This window comes from Trichoplusia ni, chromosome 5 (assembly GCF_003590095.1).
Source record: "Trichoplusia ni isolate ovarian cell line Hi5 chromosome 5, tn1, whole genome shotgun sequence".
Classification (NCBI taxonomy): domain Eukaryota; kingdom Metazoa; phylum Arthropoda; class Insecta; order Lepidoptera; family Noctuidae; genus Trichoplusia; species Trichoplusia ni.
The window spans coordinates 4113759-4133384 of record NC_039482.1 but is presented as its reverse complement, the minus strand read 5'-3'; the positions used below and the strand labels follow the sequence as shown (position 1 = coordinate 4133384).

Genomic DNA, 19626 nt, shown 5'->3' with positions numbered 1-19626 from the left:
CTGTTCATCTCAAACTAGTTTTGCTCATCTGATGAGTAAATTGTAATTTATATCTATTTGTTTGGAAGTGATCGTTTCACTTGTCAGTTCTTGTTTTCTTAATATCAAATTAAAAGAGTCTTGTCTATGCTCTAAGGTGAAGCAACAAACCTCATATTTAGGTGAAGCATTAAAGCCTGCACGGAGTATCTGCAAAGGTCCGTAAAACACCAGTGTCCAATGATAACAAAATATTTGCTTTAACATATCGCGAGTAAAGAAGCGCGAGAGGGTTTATATAACGCCAGTGTACGAAGATTTCTAAGATTAGTCATAGTTTCGCGACTGACGCCGAGGCGCACGCGCAGGGATCCGCTTCGATGCCTGCGCTGACGAAATCTAGACTAGGTTTAAGAGGTTTAAATACTGGAAGTAATTTACTATGAGGAGTTACTAGTAGTTGAGTAGTTGTAATTGGTCGTGATCGGCGGCTTTAAAGCTAATTTTTTTTGGGAATCATGTAATGAAGCAAAAGAGTTCGTGCAACAGCTGATTCAGCAGGAAATATCTATTTGTGTGTTTTATGACACAATCTATCAAAAAACAGTCATCTTAAATCTCAGCTGAATTTATTATAAACACCAATAGCGTCCAGGTAATTTAACGATCAATTTCAAGGTGTAATTTCAACGTTAAGATAATTTCTCTCAGTTCCGACCTACACAGTAGCTCATGAGGGTTAACGGTGAAGCTCGCAATCGTGGCGCCATAATGCCCCATTAATATAGCACCGCGAACATAAATTATGCCTACATTGCAGCATTTGACATCACTGGCATCTTTACTGCCTAACTATCCCAGTTTAGATACTAATATGACGCTGTTTAGGTCAGCGCGTTAAGTATCGTCGCTTGGTGGAAGAGTGAGAGAGCAAACTGCACTTTGTAGCGCGTTTTCCCTCCCACATTAACAAAGTCAGTAGCTGTCTTAGGCCTGGTATGGTTCTGCCTTAAGATAGCCTCAATCGTTCTCGAAGTAATTTGAGTATTTAGGGTTGTTTAAGAGCTTGAACTTTAGCCTAATAAGAGTATGCCATAAGGTTGATCTTATCCAGATAGTGGATGCCAAGTAGTTCCAATAAAGTACGTGAGCAACTTTCCTCTTAATAGGATAAATAATAAACCAAAATATAAAGCAAGGGAATCCGTATGAATACCCCATTTGCTTTACTGTCAGAACGCTTCTTTAGTAAATCGTCTCTTCTAAGGTTTCTTTGCATTAGGTTGTCTGTGTTGGATGGTTCATGCTGTCAATCAATTTACAACGAATCATAGTTGTGTTTGAATTCTAGGAGTTGATTTTTCTAACCCCCAGGGACCTCCACTTTACTTGCTTACTTTACGAGTGCTGGGAGCTTATTTGATCAATCTTGTTGTCTTCGTAGAAAGAAGGCAAGAGAAGTTTTGCCAAAAATGACTCCCAGAAACAGAGGTAAACCTGGGAAATGCTAGTTGGTACTAAAATTCCAAAAGACTAGAACATTGGATAGGAGGGTTTGCGTGAGTAGAACCAAGATGGCGGACAGGAAACACGTACAGGTGCGCCGGCGCACATGACACGCGGCGCTCGGCGATGCGTTAACGTGAACTTGGCGTGCCGTATGGCTGACTGCTAACCTGTACAGCAGAGTTAAAGTTTATCTGGTATATGAGCGAAAGTATCTGTTTATGAATGCACATTGGTTGATTTTAATTCAAGAATGGATTTTATGGTAGTTGAAAACAGCGAATGTTTAAGTGGTATTTAAGCTATGCTTATAGTGGAGGCCAAGCATATTCCAAATTCGAACAAAATATTTGTTTTTTTTTTCTCATAGGCAAGTTTACCAAAGAGGTTTGCTATCTATAGCATACGAAAATCGCAAAGATTCTTACAAAGAGAAAAAATACATTCTACAATTTGAAGGTCATGGTTATGTGTCTCATAGCCTCGTCAAAACTGACACGTTTGCCCGGCTGATGTTACGCGATGGATAATATAAGTATTGCTTCATATCAACATTTTGTATAGGCACGCTAATATTTGCGCCATGCCATCAGTTCGCAGGAATATTTAAAGTACCGTTTTTGATGACTCTGGTAGTTTGGAATGACAATTGTTTTCACAATGTTGAAAATGATTTCAAATTGACTGATGGTATTATTCAATTTCCGGCTTATCGACCTTTAGTTGGAAATTGATTTTTATTTAATTTCTGTTTTACCTAGTTGTATCGAAAGGTCTTTTTAAGTTTTTACTAGTATTTTAATGTTAATAGATACATAAATTATAATCTATACAACAATTACAACAGTATAAAACGGAACGATAGGCAGATAGTTTGCCCGTTGGATTTCTTTGTAAAATTTCCTTTAAAGAAAAAAAAACCAAATATATTTATCACATTTTATAATAACGGAATTCCATTCGGAATAGTCGTTTGTAGTTAGACCTAGGCAGACTTGCACGTAACATCGAAAGTGGTGGTTCCGCGCTGATTCCGCGGTGCGCGGGCGCAGGCGCCTCGCCGCTTAGAAAGCAAAGGGCTAGCACTCTAATTGGGAAAGTGATATGTGACACTACACTCGTGGGATCCCGGATTAATTGTTCATTTATATTAACAGTCATTTAACTTGTAGTGTTTTTAGTAAAATTATGACGTCTCGGCTAAGTGCATCACGATTCATGTGTTATGGACACATTTGACTGGGGTTCGGATCCGACCGGGGTTTGACTCGTAATAATTTAGAAAATACAGCGAAAAAAAATAGCTTTTTTATTTATTTCTTATACCTGCCCGCGGGCCCGCCCATTACAAAACAAAAATGATCCCAAGGGAAAATAAAATCGTGATAATAACTATTCTATGTTTCGTTTAAACCCATACATTCAGGAATACCAACTTGCGCGTTTATAATATTAGTAGGATGTAGGATAAACATATTAAACATATTACCGTCATTGTTTCCCGAACCTGCACATAATGTTACCAGTTCAATTGTTTATGATTAAATTATGAGACTATGATTAAAAACAACAACACCTTTTTGTGTTATCATAAGAAGTAACAATTCATGCACACCTACATACCTATATTAGTTATCAACCTACGTAATTACACTTAGAACATTCAATAAAAATAAATTATATTCTTCTCTAAATTAAAGGAGGTTTTTACCCAACCATGGAAGAATACAGGCTGGTAACATAATGGTTACTAGTATTTCGCATTATTACAGAAAAGAAACCGATAGGAATCGAGTCGTATGGAGCCTTTGTCACTGGTGGTATTATATTCTTACATATCAAAAATCCGAAGCCTGAATTGTTATCAGTTTGAAGGTGCCGTTTAGTCATATACTGTGTATTATATTTTTTTTTTGTTTAATCGCACCTATCCCTTAGCAAGACAAATATCCGATTTTCCATTTAGATTTAATGCTTTCGGTCTTTCCTCTGTCCGGTCTATGGCTTCTTTTGGCTGTCTTATTATACTCAAGGTTTTCGAGGTACAAAAAAATACATATTTTTGTATTTTTGTAACATTGTTGACATTCACAAGAATACAACAATTTACAGTACGCTTGCTCTTAATGTCAGCGTCGTGCTGTGAATTCAAGTACCTCCAGACAAATCTTATCCGCCGTCATTCCGCAACTGTTATGTGTCCGACATGTAACATATCTTAAAGTAGCGCTAACATCAAGCTACTGCGTATTCTCAGAAGTGCAGTTATCGTAGCAGTAACTTCAGATACAGAAGGTCGAGTCCGCAACGTGTGCGGAATTAAACTGGAGAAAAAAACAGAATTAGTTACGCAGGATTTTTTTAAGCTTTGTCATCATCTGAAAAGATTATCTTTTTCGAATTGTTGTACGGCTCTCACACTTAGGAAACCTCTTTCCTTGAGTCGCGACTTTTGTGCTGAGCGGGAATCCTTGTGTCGAGTTTCATAAAAAAATTAAGGACAAATACACCTAGCCTAAAGTACAAGCGTTGCTTAAATGCTTGTCCTATTTTTAATCAAACTATTACAGTTTATCCGGATACCATTACTTATTCTCCAAAATTAATCTTCTGCGTCTTCCTGCCACATATCCTTAAAACTGGTTAAAATATCCGTGGAACATGCAAATTTTAGCCCGCCTAGATACATTATATCCGTTCCTATGACATCACTCGCTATTTATTAGTGCACCGTTAATTTAGTTTTCCGTTCTAATCGAGTTTAATAGATATGTTGTGTTGTCGTATAAATTGGTTGTGTTCGACAGTTTTATGATCGTCAATCGGTATCGGTTGGAGATTCTGATTAAGATACCTTTTTTACTGACTGCTTTGCAAAGGAATTTAATCCTTGTGTCTTGAGGTTTCAGAAAAATACAAGTCGCAAATGCAAGTGCTCAGATTTGGCTTGAATGTTTAGCATTGAATCAGATCTTACATCCTTTTATTTACTTGTCATAATAGCATTTTTTGATGTGATAAAAACGTGACGATCAAGTCTGTTCAGAATTTAGAACTGGAAGCTTTAAAATATGTTAAAGCGAACATGGTGACATTTAAGATTTTGTGTTTATTGCCCAGAGATTCTAGCACGATCGTTAGACTATTTTCTCAAAGCATCAGAATTTGTGTTTCGGTATTCTCTAATTACATAATCTGTGCACTATTTGTTAAAATGTACTTCAAATTCTTTTCCAAAGAGGTTAGTTGTAACCTCCATTTTATCTAAAGCCAGTTCATAATCAAGCCCCACAAAATCTTCTCACATATGTTCACCGTTAATACTTTGGAACTAGAATTCTTTATATGGCATCATCCATGAGGACCTGAGGTCTCTCACGCGTGATGTCATCTCTAACTGTATCAGAGAATGTTTCTGGCTATAAGCAATCCAATTTATTGTCAGTCGATGGACTTTTATGGATTTATGAGTCATTTTTTGCATACCTACCGAGCAAGAAAAAAATACTTTGCGCATTAGTTGTACATAATATCGAAAAGACAATTTTGATCTGCTTGGAGTTGTCAAAGATGTATATGATCGATCATATAATAAAAATGAATAGGGATGGAAATGAGGATAACAGAAGATGAAAATGAAGAAGAGATTTATCAATTTGATAACCTTGTTTACAGTTATAATGATTTATAGCGAAGCCTCTTATAAAGCTCCGAGTTAAGTATGGAGTAATGTAATTGCGAAAGTTGCGAAAATTAACACACGCGCTGGAACTGAGCGGGTTCTTAGAAATACCTGATTCAGACCGACCACTGACGTAGACCAGTTTTTATCCAAATTAGTTAAATACTAGTTACAGTCCACGTCAATTGGTACAGATTTATTTTAAAGTAATCGAGATAGAAACTGTTTTTGGGTTCCGTAGATATCCAGGAGGAAAAACGAATCGCAGATAGTTGAAATTTACACAGATTGTTTATTTCTGATGCCGCTGTTTTAGCACATCACGCTACCGCAACGGATGCTGAGGTCATAACTTTGATTGGTGACAATCTTTTGTTGCAACTTTGATTCTCCATACCTTATGTGTAGGAAACCCTCAATGGTACGAGTCCAATTCGCACTTGGCCCGTTTATATCCACTTGACGTCTAAAATATTAAGTGTTCTATTTTTTGGAGTTTAAAGTTTTAGATTAACAGCAATCCTAAATGTCTTTAACAGCTAAATTGCGCACATTAAGAAGTTGTAAGTAACAGACAAAAAGTTTGACCTTCTAAAAGATATTTACTAAGAAAAACCTGAACTTAATGGTTTAAATTACGAACACGCAACGAGCAAACAAATAAATCGTTCCATATCAGCAAAGTTCTCAGGGACTCGTATATCCGTAGTCTCGTAGATTGAATCAGATTTATAACTAACAATTAAAACCTCCATTGTTTTTACATCTAAATCATTAAAACTATGTATCATAACTATATTATTACACTCCTACTCGTATTTCTCAGTTTTTGTTGCTCATTTTTGTCCATCGTACATGGTCATGATGTCAACTTGGAATATGATCTCATTGGCGTCAATATTGCTTGGTCGTTTATTATTTATTGCTTATAAATTCTGATACACATACTTAAATGGACTTGTTTCATTATTTATGTCTTAAAACATGATTAAATGATTTGTTGCGAGTACAATCAGAAATTGAATCATCATCTTCAGCTATTGCAATTACACAGCTGGGCACAAATCCATCAATGATTACAGATATTAATAATTGTCTGACAATACTATTCAAAAGCAGTGCCTAACTTAACCTTTTGAAAACCGGACCAAAGATTCATGAGAGGAATAGATATTCTATTGTGTTTAACGACTGAATCATTGTATAAGTTCAGGTTTCTAGACTTCCTTTCCACAACAATAAGCGTCTAGATTTGAAAGATTCGAACGATTGATATCTTTCTAAACCTCTAACAAATGCAGTCTATATAATGAACTTGGCAAGACAAGACTCTACAATTAATCTCACACGACACAACTTTATGAAGACTGTCACTACAATTTTGTCTTCATCAAGATGTAATTTAACCGTCACTTTCAAACTTAAAGTACAGCTTATGGTTCGGCGTTTAGCACACGCAGTAATAACGCTGATAAGGCTAACAATCGGACAATTCTTCAAGTCCATACAATGGAGGGTTCTCAGTGTATCGACCGACGATCTGCCGACGTTCTGGCGGTCTTTCACTTATACCTGTAATGTAATTGGCCAATTGTTTAGTTGCGGTTTCAAAAGTTTTATCTTTTATGATATGTTTATTGTTTTCGGTAATTCGCGAATCGGTTGGCCCTGTTCCTTTTTGAAGTGTGTCAGGTTTATCATTTTTTTGATCAGCGTGAAATACTGGGCAATTAATTAAAGAAGTTTTAATTTTATATTTTATTTTCTTCATTTTTTACATTTGTGAGTTAACTATCTGAATTATTCTTTGGCGTAGCCTAAAACAAGTGAATTTTTCATGATGCTCAACAATTTAATTTAACCCTTAATTCATAATCGTATTTTCTCATACATTTAAATAAAACAAAGTGACGTAACGTCAGTAAAACTCGCATATTTAACATAAAACTATTTTCGCATCGTTAATTGTTGGCGTCTGCGGTTTATGGTCTGTACACTCATTATATTAAGTGGTGTGTGAAGATCCGGGGGCCTACCGCAACCGCTTAAAGTAGGCCTTTTTTAAGTGTGGAAGTGAGAGGCTGCTTTACTTCATGTAGTTCGCTGTCTTGCTTCCACTACTTAAACAGTATAAGTTTAATAGATAACCCCCAGTGAACACAATAAATTCTCTTTATACGAGACTCAGATTAGAATAAAAACTCTTTGATAGGTAATGGAGGTGAAACTCGATTGAATTCTGTGAGAGATTAAGAATGTTTTATTCTCATTGAGTCCTAGATGATTCTTACAAATTTTATTGCTACACGAGAAGTTTGAACTCGAAACCCCAAATGGCGCGAAATAATCCACATTCTAAATATGTCCAAAAAGGTTTAATTTCGCAAGACTCCAAGAAAATGACATAGAATGATACCATATAGGTCTAAACACACATTTTTACCTCATACCATTGTCGGGCCATTAGAAGTCTAGTCGAACGGAGGTCAGTGAGCACACTGAGAACTTATCTAAAGCCATCACGTTTGGCACAAGTCGCAGTTTTTGACACCAAACCTTGGCCGCAAAGGATGTTGCAACATCATGCGTGCATGTCGCTTCTAATGGACCCTTGTATCTGCAGAAACCGTTTGCAATTTTGATTTGCTTGTATGCAATGAGCTTGATGTTGATCATCTTGTTTTGCCACTTGAATTTGGTCAAAGTTTTTCAGTAGAGCAACGTTATGCTAAACAAGCCTGTAATTCCCGTTTTCCAAATGTCCTTTGTTCATCAAAATTTATTTGTTTAAGACAAGTTAAGTAACTTCCTCTCAATAACTTTTGATCAGTGAATACTCGAAGTTAACCAGGCCTTCAACAGCTCCGCCCATTCATAACAGAAATTAAAATTTTCTATTAAATTTTCGTTCGCATGTCACTCCCGCTACTAAGTATTTTCACTGCGGTAGTGACGCTTGTTCGTGGGGAGATACTTATCGGTCGATCACGAGCGCGCCTCACGAACCAAATCCACGCCACTGATATTTATTTGGAGCAGCCTAGTTGATTATGTACTCCTGGTACCACGGACTGATACTAAACTAAAGAAAGTTTCGTTTGTCAGTCAAGATGGACGCATTTAGATCGCAAAAGGCGGTAATCTAAAATCTGAAGATGGAAATAAAATCTATTGTCATTTTTAACTACTGAAGTTTGTAGAAAAGAATCTCAGCAGAAACAATTTAAACGATCATTTTTTTGCGCTACGTAGCTCAAATAAGTTAGAATCAATTTTGTCTAAGTGACAATTATTTGCTCGTAAAACGAACTAGACCATTACAGAGTCATCGATCCTGATGCTCTTTTACTCCACTGTCTTTTATTTTTCTAACTGGATCGCTTGATACCAATTAATCCAATTAAAATTATTCTTCGTAGGCGTTCCACCGCGCTTTGATTAGAAAACGGTTTTATTACTGCGGAAAAAAACAGTTCCTTGATTGCGGTCGTGTACCCGCTTCGTGTTTATGCAGCCCTGGTACCTGACAGTGTAGGCGGGACTTGCATATTGCTAAAGTGCTTGCCATATCTTGTTGTATGACTGACGGCTCGATCACTCAGCCTGTCAATTACGCCCACGAAGTGTTTAAGTAATTTCATATTGCACTAATGCACTTAGCATAATGGTTGTTTGGAAAAAATGCGGTTAGGATGCACAAAGTCAATGGAGGATTTGAGCTTTGTTCACAAATGCAGTGCGCTAGGTAATTTACAATGCATTTGTATTGAAAATTTCAAACTACAATTTTGTTAGACCTGATTTCTGTTATTAAGCATATTCAAAATAGCTTACAATATAATATAAAGTAGATAAGCTTGAAATAGACTTAAAAACCAACATTACAAAATTAGCTGCTATCGAGAGAAACCTACCTATTATTGCTTATACAAATAACAATACTTCTCAACTAATTGTAGCTATTCAAATACGAAATTATTTGCTATAATTGGCGTGTATAATATCAATAGTTCGTTGCCCTCGATAAGGTTCAATGCTGAACAGAAATACATTGTTGGATCATATATTTGATGGAACGACCGTACATTTGGTGAACCGATCATACACGGACGGGCATAACGACTGTTTCGGTGCAATCACGATTTGATGCACTCACTTTCCATTGTTTTGATTGGATTTTGTTTCCTTTGTTAGTTTTTGTTTAAATTGGATTACTGGATTCCGAAAATTGATCCTTTTATATTAAATTTTCATGTACCTATAGGTGTTAAGGTTGAAAGTACCTTGAAGGATTCCTCCAAATAACTAAAATGAAAATGTTTTGACTAAACACGCACTATCCATTAAAATTCAATTGTACCGGATTCGTTTCTAGCCGCGTTTTAAGTAACCTAAATGTATCTCAATTCTAAACGAAATAAATTGGTGAGAACATTTTTTTTGCTATTTACAGTAGCAATATACGGTATGGAACTATTAACGATCAGATAATCCACCGTGGAGATATAAACCTGTATCTCGACCTGAAACTTGCCCACCACCAAGGTGCTGTTAAAGTAGAACTATCAGTAGCGTTAAAGCGAGACAACGAATTACATGGCGCAGAGTACCATCTCGCTTCCACAGAAACAGAGGTTGCGTTAAGACATGATGATGGGTCTCCAGTTACAAATTCACAGCAATTCAGTCATAATCATAGTCGAGAATCTGTTGAGCAAATTGAAATGGATGATGATATTTCACGCGGCAAGATTGAGCGGAACGATGGCGAATACCGTTCTAAATAGACTGATAGGATCGTCGGCGCCCTGCCCGAGATCAATTACAAGTGAAGGAATTCTTCTTAGAAGAGTATGAATTGTGGATAGATGGAAAAATGATTGTCTCACTAAAGTAGGGAAATATTTTCAAGGTGCTCGTAAAATTTGGGATTGCAAAGCATTGGTAGAATATTTATCACTGAGGTATAGAGTTTTAGGAATAGTTAGAGAACTTTGGTCAGAAGCGGGAAAGAAAGTCCAAATAGGTACCATTTATCGTAACATAACGTGTTATTTATCGTAACAACGTTATTTTACGATAAATGGTGGTCTAACTAATAACTACACTAAATAAATATGACTCTTCATCCTTATGTATATTTTAAATCCACTACTTGGGATAACACTTCTATAAGTTTTACAAGTTAAAACGATCAAAGTAGATAAATAGCTGTCTCGTGACCCAAAACAAAAATGCAATAAGCCTTTTCAAATCTTGGTATTCCCATAACGAGATTCTGCAATACTTGAGTTAAATAAAAAAAGAACGAATCAGATCTGGATCTGAAGTTCTCACAATAAAATAGTTTCATCCATATTTCACAGACAGGCTAATGTGCTATTCATTTTTGTGGGCAAACCGCAAACCGCTGACAAACTTACATTTACCGTCAATCCTAGAAAAATTGCACCTTACTTCTACAGCGTGATGCTGGTTAAGTATTTTTGAGACCGCAGAATTATGTTGGTTATTAGCTGGACCATGACTGTACGGTTTCATTAAGATTTGACGGCCAATAGCAGGCTCTCAGTTTGGTCAGAGATATGGATAAGATACGGTTCTAATTACTATTACTTATCATATTGTTCTGTTGTTGTTATTATTATGGCGGCTGTTTACCTGACTACAGGAAAGAGGGTTATGTCGTTAACACCAGAAATAAGGTTTCATTTTTTTAGGGTTGTAGGGTAATGTTGGTCTGTAGGCAAAGGGTAAAAACGGAACCCTATTACCAAGGCTCTTATGTCCATATGTCACCTAGCTCTAGCTCATGACACTCATTCAAATTTTAGAGTCGATGTTTTTTGCTATACCCACATATGATAAAAGTAATCAAGGTTAAGCCGTGGTTGATTTGGTCAAAGTTTGATGGGTAAGAAATTAACTAGGGAGTCTATCTTACGAAAGGAAGTCCAATTATGTTTAAATTTTATCCTAACTATATTGTTAGCGTCAGTTAACTCAAGTATCAAAGAGTAGATTTTACCAAATAAGGACACAAATATTATACACCGGATCTAGGATATAGCTTGTTTACTGTATTATTAATCACGTGACCAATTATGGTGCTAAAACAATCTCTATAAACAGTTGAATACTAGATTATACAGGAAAACTAAAATGGCAATGACATAGAAATAAAATTATTATATGTATTACTTACGAGAATCTGATTCAATGTTAGCTAGCTTAAACTTGACTAGAATAAAGTGATAGAATGAATTAGAACAACATAATACGCTAAACGCTTATAGCTGATATAAATACAGTGAATACAGCGAGTGTAGTAAATATTATTCTTGCAAGGGACAAGAGGTGTACGAATTGTTCGATATTTAGGAGCCTTTTAAGTATCACATTAAATACGAGAGTGAATATGTGCGTGGGTGTGTTTGTAACCTTTTTACCAATTTAGATAAAAGTTGGTCTGGATTTAGTAATCTTGGATTCAGACATAGGCACTTTTTATTGACTATACCGTGACTGTTTATATAGCGACAACCGAGATCAAGGCGGGCAAAGACGCAGGCAACAGCTCGCGAAAATAATGAATACCTACAGCAACATTATCAATATGTATTTTAATATAATATTTCTGAAAATTTCAGAGACTATTAAATGTAACATACCAGAAAGTTCGATAGCATAGCAGGCGCCATCATTGTCATCTCTAATAATTTTATGATATCATATCATTTCTGGATTTTACGTAAAGCAGATCGAATGTTACCATGTAACGAACTTTCTCTTACAAGTTGCATATACATCCTATCTTATATGACGCCATTACACTGAATGCAGCTAATAATGTTACTTGTTAAAATACAAGGAATATTACAGGAAACTTTAAAACTTGCATTGCTTTTAGCAAATTTAACTACTAAAATCACTATACTAATTATTAAAATCAATAAAATTAAGAATTTCTTTACAAAAAAAGCAATAAAACAGAAATATTCGTTTATTATTTTTTAATGTTTTCCTTATTGTACCAGGTATTGGAAGCTATCCACTACCTCTGGCAATAAACCTGCAGTAGCTAAGCTACAGTTGTGGAAGGGGGACGGCATTATACATAGTATATAACGCTGTCCCTCTTCCACATCCGCAATGGTATACATTTAGGAATATCTTAACCTAAAGTTAAATGCCGTTTAATTTCGAGGCGGAAATGCTGGTTAAGTAATATGTCACAAGACATAATGGTTTGTCACAATATAAAAGGAAAGTATACGGAACTCGTGATCCAGTTTCAAGTGTTAATATATCAGAATAAAAAGTAGGTACTGTAGTGTAAAACAGTTATTTCGTTGAAATAATTTTACTTTCGGTAATAAATCAAGTGATATGTGTTCTGTGTCGTTATGCAATTTTTAGGTCTAGAATTGATAAAAAATCAGTAAATTTTAGCAATTTATGACATAGACCCCAAAATACATTGAAAGAATAAAAAAACTCTCTGTATTATATTTTGCATGCGTCTCTGGTAGAATTTATGTATGAGTTAAGGATTTTCCCTTAAAAAACAAATTCCTTTCAAATCCTCCAATAATACAGTGCCCAATGAATCGACATAAATACAACAATGTAAAACAGTAGCGATACAAAATCAGTTGAATCAAGAAAGTATAATCATCGTGCTCATTGGCTTGGTCGACGGGAATCAGTCCATGAAAGCATCGCTATGTGTGCCTGTACAACTTTCGCTCATGCTAATCGTGTGTCAATATTGCCTGATTATGATAATCTACTATACACTGTCGTATTTACATACACTGTACATACCAGTCTAAATAAGGGGTATCGTTTTGCCCAGGTAACTGGGTTGAGGAGATCAGATAGGTAGTCGCTCCTTGTAAAACGCTGCTACTTAGCTGAATCCGATTAGACTGGAAGTCGACCCAACATAGTTGGGCAAAGGCTAGGCCAATGATGATGGCACTGTCATACTGTTTGGGGATGAAAACCAATCTATACTATGACTATCGGAATTTATGATGAGAACTTGTTGTACAGACGCCTGTATTCCAAAACGATTATTTTCTAAGTGACGTTTTGGTGTCTCTTTTTTTGTGTAACTATTTTTGGTTACCTCTCGTTTGAGAGTGACAAGTGTTTTGTATCTGATTGCACAAGTTCAATCTTCCTAAGGTGGCCAGAACGTCGCCGCATCGTCGGCTGGTGACATCATATCCCCCCCCCCCCCTCCCCTAACTGTATTTCGCTTAATCGAAGTTATCCAGCATTTCCATTTGGCAATGTATAAAGTCAGACGCTAAATAATTAAAAAGACAAACTAAATACATTACCAAGATACGTAACATTAAACTTACATACAATACGTCACCAAATTTGACCTCTCAACGTTAAGTTAGTAATCAATTTTCAATCTTATGACCCTCGGCTTAAGAGTTATATGTATTGTTGAGGTATGCAAGGCGTGGGCGGTTCGAGGCTGTATCTATGATGTCATAGTGTCAGGGTCTTCACTTAGCGTACTTATTTTATTAGCTATTCGTAACTTTAATGGAATCGTTTAAGTGTTTAAATACTACGATTTTGTTGATGGTAGTTTATTTTGAATTTAAGTTAATCAGGGTTTAGGGAAAATAGCCTGGAGATCACGATCGAACTGTATTTTTAAATAAAAACTTCAATTAGCTTTAACGGTTCATGAGCTACTGTCTTTTGGACAGCAGGTCCTCACTAATACAGTTTCGTTTTTACCCCTTCGTTACGGGACTCTAAAAACCATTCAACATATTGGATTAAAGAAGAGTTCTAAACACATACGTCACACATATTTCAACACCCAGCTTATTAAACCTATGTCCAGTGAAGTCCGTATAACTGGGCTAGTCATCAATATAGTTCACAAATACACGCAGACACATTTCCTCATAGTTCCAGTCTATTATTGATCTGGATGTTAGCCAGACTGGCGAATAGTCTAGCTTTCACTGTAACACTATCCGTCTTATTATGATGTTATTATGGCTATTGTTTCACACTTAGTTAAATCATCGATATCAAGATTGTTTTTTTGACGTTGGCAATCATTTGGACTATTTGTTTGTTTATTGGTATTTTTCTGAAATTGTTTAGTTTGGTTTCCTCTGCCGTTTCCTATTTCGTCTCTAATAGAAGTCGAAAAAACTGTTTATTTTTGTTAATTGAATCTTTCCGTTATTACTTAAAACATAGTTTCTTTAATAGATAACATATTTATTTTGTTTTATGAGGAAGTTTCACTACTTATGCAAGAGTATTGATTCTAACTGCAAGTTTTTTGCAGTAAGCCTGATCGCAGGCTGACTAAGTAGGAGTTAACACATTAAAATAAACTAACAACTGTTTCAATGTTAATCAATATATCTGTATGTGTATATCAGAATGTCATATAAATTATGTCCACAAAAGTCATAATACAGCTTACTTTTCTTTATCATACTATTGTTTGGTGTACAAAATTAATTCTCTTATAGCGATCAGATTATTCAATACGTATTATGTATTGATTATAATCTCTAATAAGTTAAGATGCAAGCAAAAGGTCAGACACAAAGTTTTAAAATTATATCTCAGATACAATCTACTTGCATGAATTGTTCAATCATAGCACGTAACCTTGTCAATCAATAATGAACTCTATCCGCAAAGAGTTAGAGTGGAGATTGCGAAGAAAGTTGAAGAATGTTAACTGGCTATTGTTGGTAATGGCTTAATTGGGTGTATTCTCACGTCTTGTAAAATTTTCGCGATAGCATCGACACAGATACTACACTATTTTGTGGACTCCTTTCATTTTTTATGATAACTATTTGCCAGGGAATAACCGACTTTAGACACATACACATAAGGTGTAAAGTGACTCAACAAAATGTTTGTCGTCTAACAAGTATTGTTTCCTAAGTGTCTTTTGAATTGAATGATAAATGCTATTTTCCACATGTATCATAAATTAATTAAAAAGAAGAGAAATTCTGTACGACATTTGAATACCTTCACAACACTTTTAAAGAAATCTTAGGCCACGTTCAAAATATTTTCTTTTGAAATATCAAAATTAAATTATTTTATTAACATTGTTTCTTTATTAGAACAGTGAACTTTAGCTGTTATAATAACATTTCAGATGCGATTTTAAATGTTAAAGAAAAATATCGTTAATTGAAGCATACTTTACATTGGAAACCTTCTCAGCACCCAAATTAATAAATAACCTCTTCCCCAGATATCGGACATCGTGATCGGTCAGGAAGCGAACGTGACGGCCCGCGAGGCGCTGTTGAGCTGGGCTCGGCGCTCCACCGCCAAGTACCCGGGCGTGCGCGTCGCCGACTTCACCTCGTCGTGGCGCGACGGACTCGCCTTCAACGCGCTCATACACAGGAACCGTCCTGATCTGATAGACTGGCGTAATATCAGGTATGTACTCTTATGTTTGAGATATAAATCTCTTTTGTTTTCCATATATGCTGCTTGAGCAAGATATAAAATAACCACTTTGACTTATAAAGTAAAAGGTGAAAATTAATTTGTTTAAATGCCACGGATTCCCGTACTAACTTAATTTGTTTAATGATTATGTGTCGACTTGAGATAAATAGAATATATCGATCCTATTTCGAAATATAAAAAGATAGTCTTTTTTTTGTTTTGTACAGGACTTAGGAATGAACCAACTTAATTAAACTTTTTCCTGGTTTAAAGGTTCATGTTGTCAAAGTTAGCTTGTATTTTCCTGTAAGGCCTTAATGAGGATGTGTTATAAGGCATGTAAAGCCTTTTAAAGTTTACTATTATGTGGGATTGTCATTCAAATTTCTCTTTGTAGATCAAGACAAGTCCGTGAGCGCTTGGAGACAGCATTCCACGTAGTCGAAAAGGAGTATGGAGTTACCAGACTGTTGGATCCTGAGGGTAAGTGCCTAAACAACTACTACACTAGTTTAATAGTTGAAATATGTACGAAGAAACAAAAAAACAAACGATTTTCAGCATCGTTTTTGCCCTTAGGTAATAGCTTTGTCCAACGAAGCTAATCGTACCAGAAAATAATAATTTAAAAACCGTTATACAAATATTACTAAGCATTATAATAATAACCGTAAAATTAACAGTTCCTAAACATGAATATCACTTATAATAAACATAATAAAAATGTAACTTTATTTTGGGACTTGGCGCTTTTTTTTGCCGCGCCGCCGTTCGCCTGTCTGAGGCAAAGTTTAGCGTGGTTGAGCGTCACGCACAATAAACTGCCAGTGTTTGTGAATCGAATCGTTTGCGCCAATGCGTGACGGTGACGTGGTTTGTATTAGACCCTTACAACCGTTAGAAGTCAGTTTCTTTTAAAATAACAGTGGACTAGGGCTTTCGTTTTGGTGTTGTTAGTTTTTCCTTATCGTGTCAAAACTAGACTACACGGATAGGTGGTATAGGTTACGCAACGCTATTGCCGACTGTTGGTGATGTTATGTAGGTTCGACCCCAAATGCTAGATTAAAGTCGAGACCTCTTAAATACTCTTAATTTAACATCTTGTACATTTGAAAACTACCAATATAGTTTGTGAAATGCTACATCGAAGATACCCGTCGAGAGTAATTGGAAACATTTCCTTTTTCGATTCGCGGCACATTCAAACGATTCAAAGAAATCGCAAACAGCTTAAACCCATTTAAAGTTTGATTAGTGAGATCCTTAGAATGCAATTATCTGAGTAATGCCGTCCTAACCCATGGTAATTACTTGCGTTAATTGGATTGGTGCATACCGTCCAACTACTAAAATATTGAAAGCAGTTTTACATGTCAACTATTCGCTTCCCTATCCAAGTTCCGAATTAGTAAGTTATTACCTACTAGTACCTAATGCTCACTAATGTTGCTAAATATTGCAAGGTTTCATAATATTTTCAGCTTAACAAAGTTTTGATATTTGCGAATTAAAAAAAAGCTGAGTAAACTCCCAATACGAAATCATGTTTCCTAGGTTGCTAAATGCTACAAATTACAAAGAACAAAATGACATATCAAAAATTTTAATTTATCAATAAACTAGCGAAGCCTAATAATAAACGCCTTCTTGATTTCTTATCTCCGGGGCATAGCAACAAAGACATATTGTTCCCAAACATTATCCCCGATATGATCAGACAATATTAAATTATTACTCAATACATCGGCAGGTAACTTTACGAGCTATTGTTAGAGATTTGTCTACAGGTGTAGATTATTAATGACGTCATTACATACGTGGATGTATGGATATGATATGATATGGTGCGTGACGAAGTGGGATGGGTAAAAGTTGAATGGATAACTGAGTGGTTGAGGTCGCCACACCTAGCACCGAAAGCACTTAGGAAGCTGTAAGGGTGGGCAAAAACGGGTATGTAATTTTACCTTCAGTGGTACTTAGTAGTCTAATTTGAATACTCGACGTTTTTGTGCGTGGGACTTGAATGTTTGTGAAACACAGATTTAATTCCTTGCGGGAGTCGTTCCTAAAAAACTTTGAAGATGTACCTGATCGGATCACAACACTGATTATGTGTATTGAAGTACTGTTGTTGCCATTGTGAAAGCCAGACGTCGTTAAGCGCAATGTAGTGCGCTGTTTCACTGCTGCAATGGCAAAAATCGAGCTTAATAAGCTTACAGTCTTAGTAGAGTTTTTCTAGCCGCACATTATGCCAATCTTTACTCTACATATTAATATGTAGATTCGCATATAAAATGTGAATAATATACAAGCACCTTCGTTCGACTGAACACAGTCACAAACAAAAGAATAATTATATTCCAAAGTCGTCGTAAAGTTAGCGTGAATAATCGGTGCAACCTCGACGTTGCGATTTTATTGTGCGATTGTCGCGATAACCGAGTCTGCAGCGATTTGCGACTAATTGCTATAATTTTCTAAATGTGTGTCTTTTTAATAATGGGGTCGTCACCTTCGGTAGGACTTTTTGGTGTTTTGGTGTCAACTACCAAGTATTTATAAATTTATTATTTTGTTAAAAATGTAAAGAAACAGGACATAAGTTTAGCAATTCAATGTTTTTATGAGGAGCGGCTACTTTTCATATTATTTTTCGAAAGTTCTTCAAGCATGACTTCTTAGTTATAACAAAATACTCTAGGCTCCTTAATCACTAGAACGAAGAGGACTCAAGAAATACATTTTGAATAACTTCATGTTTATTTAACAACAGATTAGCTTAGCTTTTATGAATTAAATCCAGACAGTTTTTTCTAGAAATTCTCTTTTCTTCGGCCTGCGAAACTGAACGGTTTTTTAGCAAGTATCAACATCGTTAAATTTAGTCATTGTTTAATCTCATCTTTTTTTGTGCTCCTCAGACGTGGACACCCACGAGCCGGACGAGAAGTCCCTGATCACGTACATCTCGTCGCTGTACGAGACGTTCCCCGAGCCGCCGGCGGTGCACCCGCTGTTCGACGCGGAGTCGCAGCGCCGCGCCGCCGCCTACACCGAGCAGGCCGCGCAGCACCGCGCCTGGCTGCACGAGAAGTGCGCACTCATGCAGGTCGGCTGATGCTTGTAGTACTTGTAAAGTAGAGAATGTTCTGGTGACATAAACCTGACTAGTTAATCAATTGGAGATCGTTTGAAAGTTATTTTTACCACCTTATCGGGGCTTTTGGAGGTTACTTCTTATGGAAAAAGATTCTCTTCTACTGTTTGTAGTTATTATTTCATTCCAAACGGAGATCAGCTTCAAAAATACGATAAATTAATTTTCAAGCATCTAGGTAAGATTAAGTGAGTGGATGATGTGTGTGATTCATCTATCAAAAACGGGGAAACCGTATATATTTTCATTTTTCCAATACCTAAAAAAATTTGTTATAATTATAGTGACAAATCACGCTTGCTTGTAATCCAGGACCGTGCTTTCCCGTCAACTTTGATCGAGATGAAGAAGCTGCTCAGCGAGAGCACGCGTTTCCGCCAAGAAGAGGTGCCGCTCAGGCAGAGGGAGAAACAGAAGCTCTTCCATCATTACAGGGAATTAGAGGTTAGTACTGGCGAAGACTGCAACACTGAAATGGCAAAAGTAGATTTTATTACACCAAGTACTAGTGTAAAATGCTCTCGTCTCCGTAAATCTGAAATGTGTATATGTCGGTCTGTCTGTTTGTATATCTTAGAGATATACGAAATGCGCAGTGTCTGCTGACTCAAGCGGGACTCTACAGAAGAATAAGGTTCTTGATTTTGTCCCACATTTTACTTCTTAGAATATTCTAATGAGAAATGTGAATTCCACTTAGCTCAATAGACTAAAAGTACATGTAAAACTGATGATTATCGTACTTTCACAATAAATTACTTTATTTAGTTTAAACACCCTTTTGTTTAAGATTTTTGTGGACGAGTATGCT

The 19626-nt window shown here is 36.1% G+C and overlaps 1 protein-coding gene across 28 annotated transcripts in view; it reads left to right on the top strand.

The window, feature by feature from the left end:
* The window catches only part of LOC113494126 (microtubule-actin cross-linking factor 1), a 213712-nt gene that overhangs the window by 82374 nt on the left and 111712 nt on the right, over positions 1 to 19626 (top strand). For all 28 annotated transcript variants that reach the window (XM_026872294.1, XM_026872309.1, XM_026872291.1 and 25 more), the window contains 4 exons: positions 15444 to 15637; positions 16047 to 16132; positions 18580 to 18767; positions 19128 to 19259. In XM_026872294.1, coding sequence (XP_026728095.1) covers positions 15444 to 15637; positions 16047 to 16132; positions 18580 to 18767; positions 19128 to 19259 — 600 coding nt within the window. The remainder of the gene's footprint in view (positions 1 to 15443; positions 15638 to 16046; positions 16133 to 18579; positions 18768 to 19127; positions 19260 to 19626) is intronic.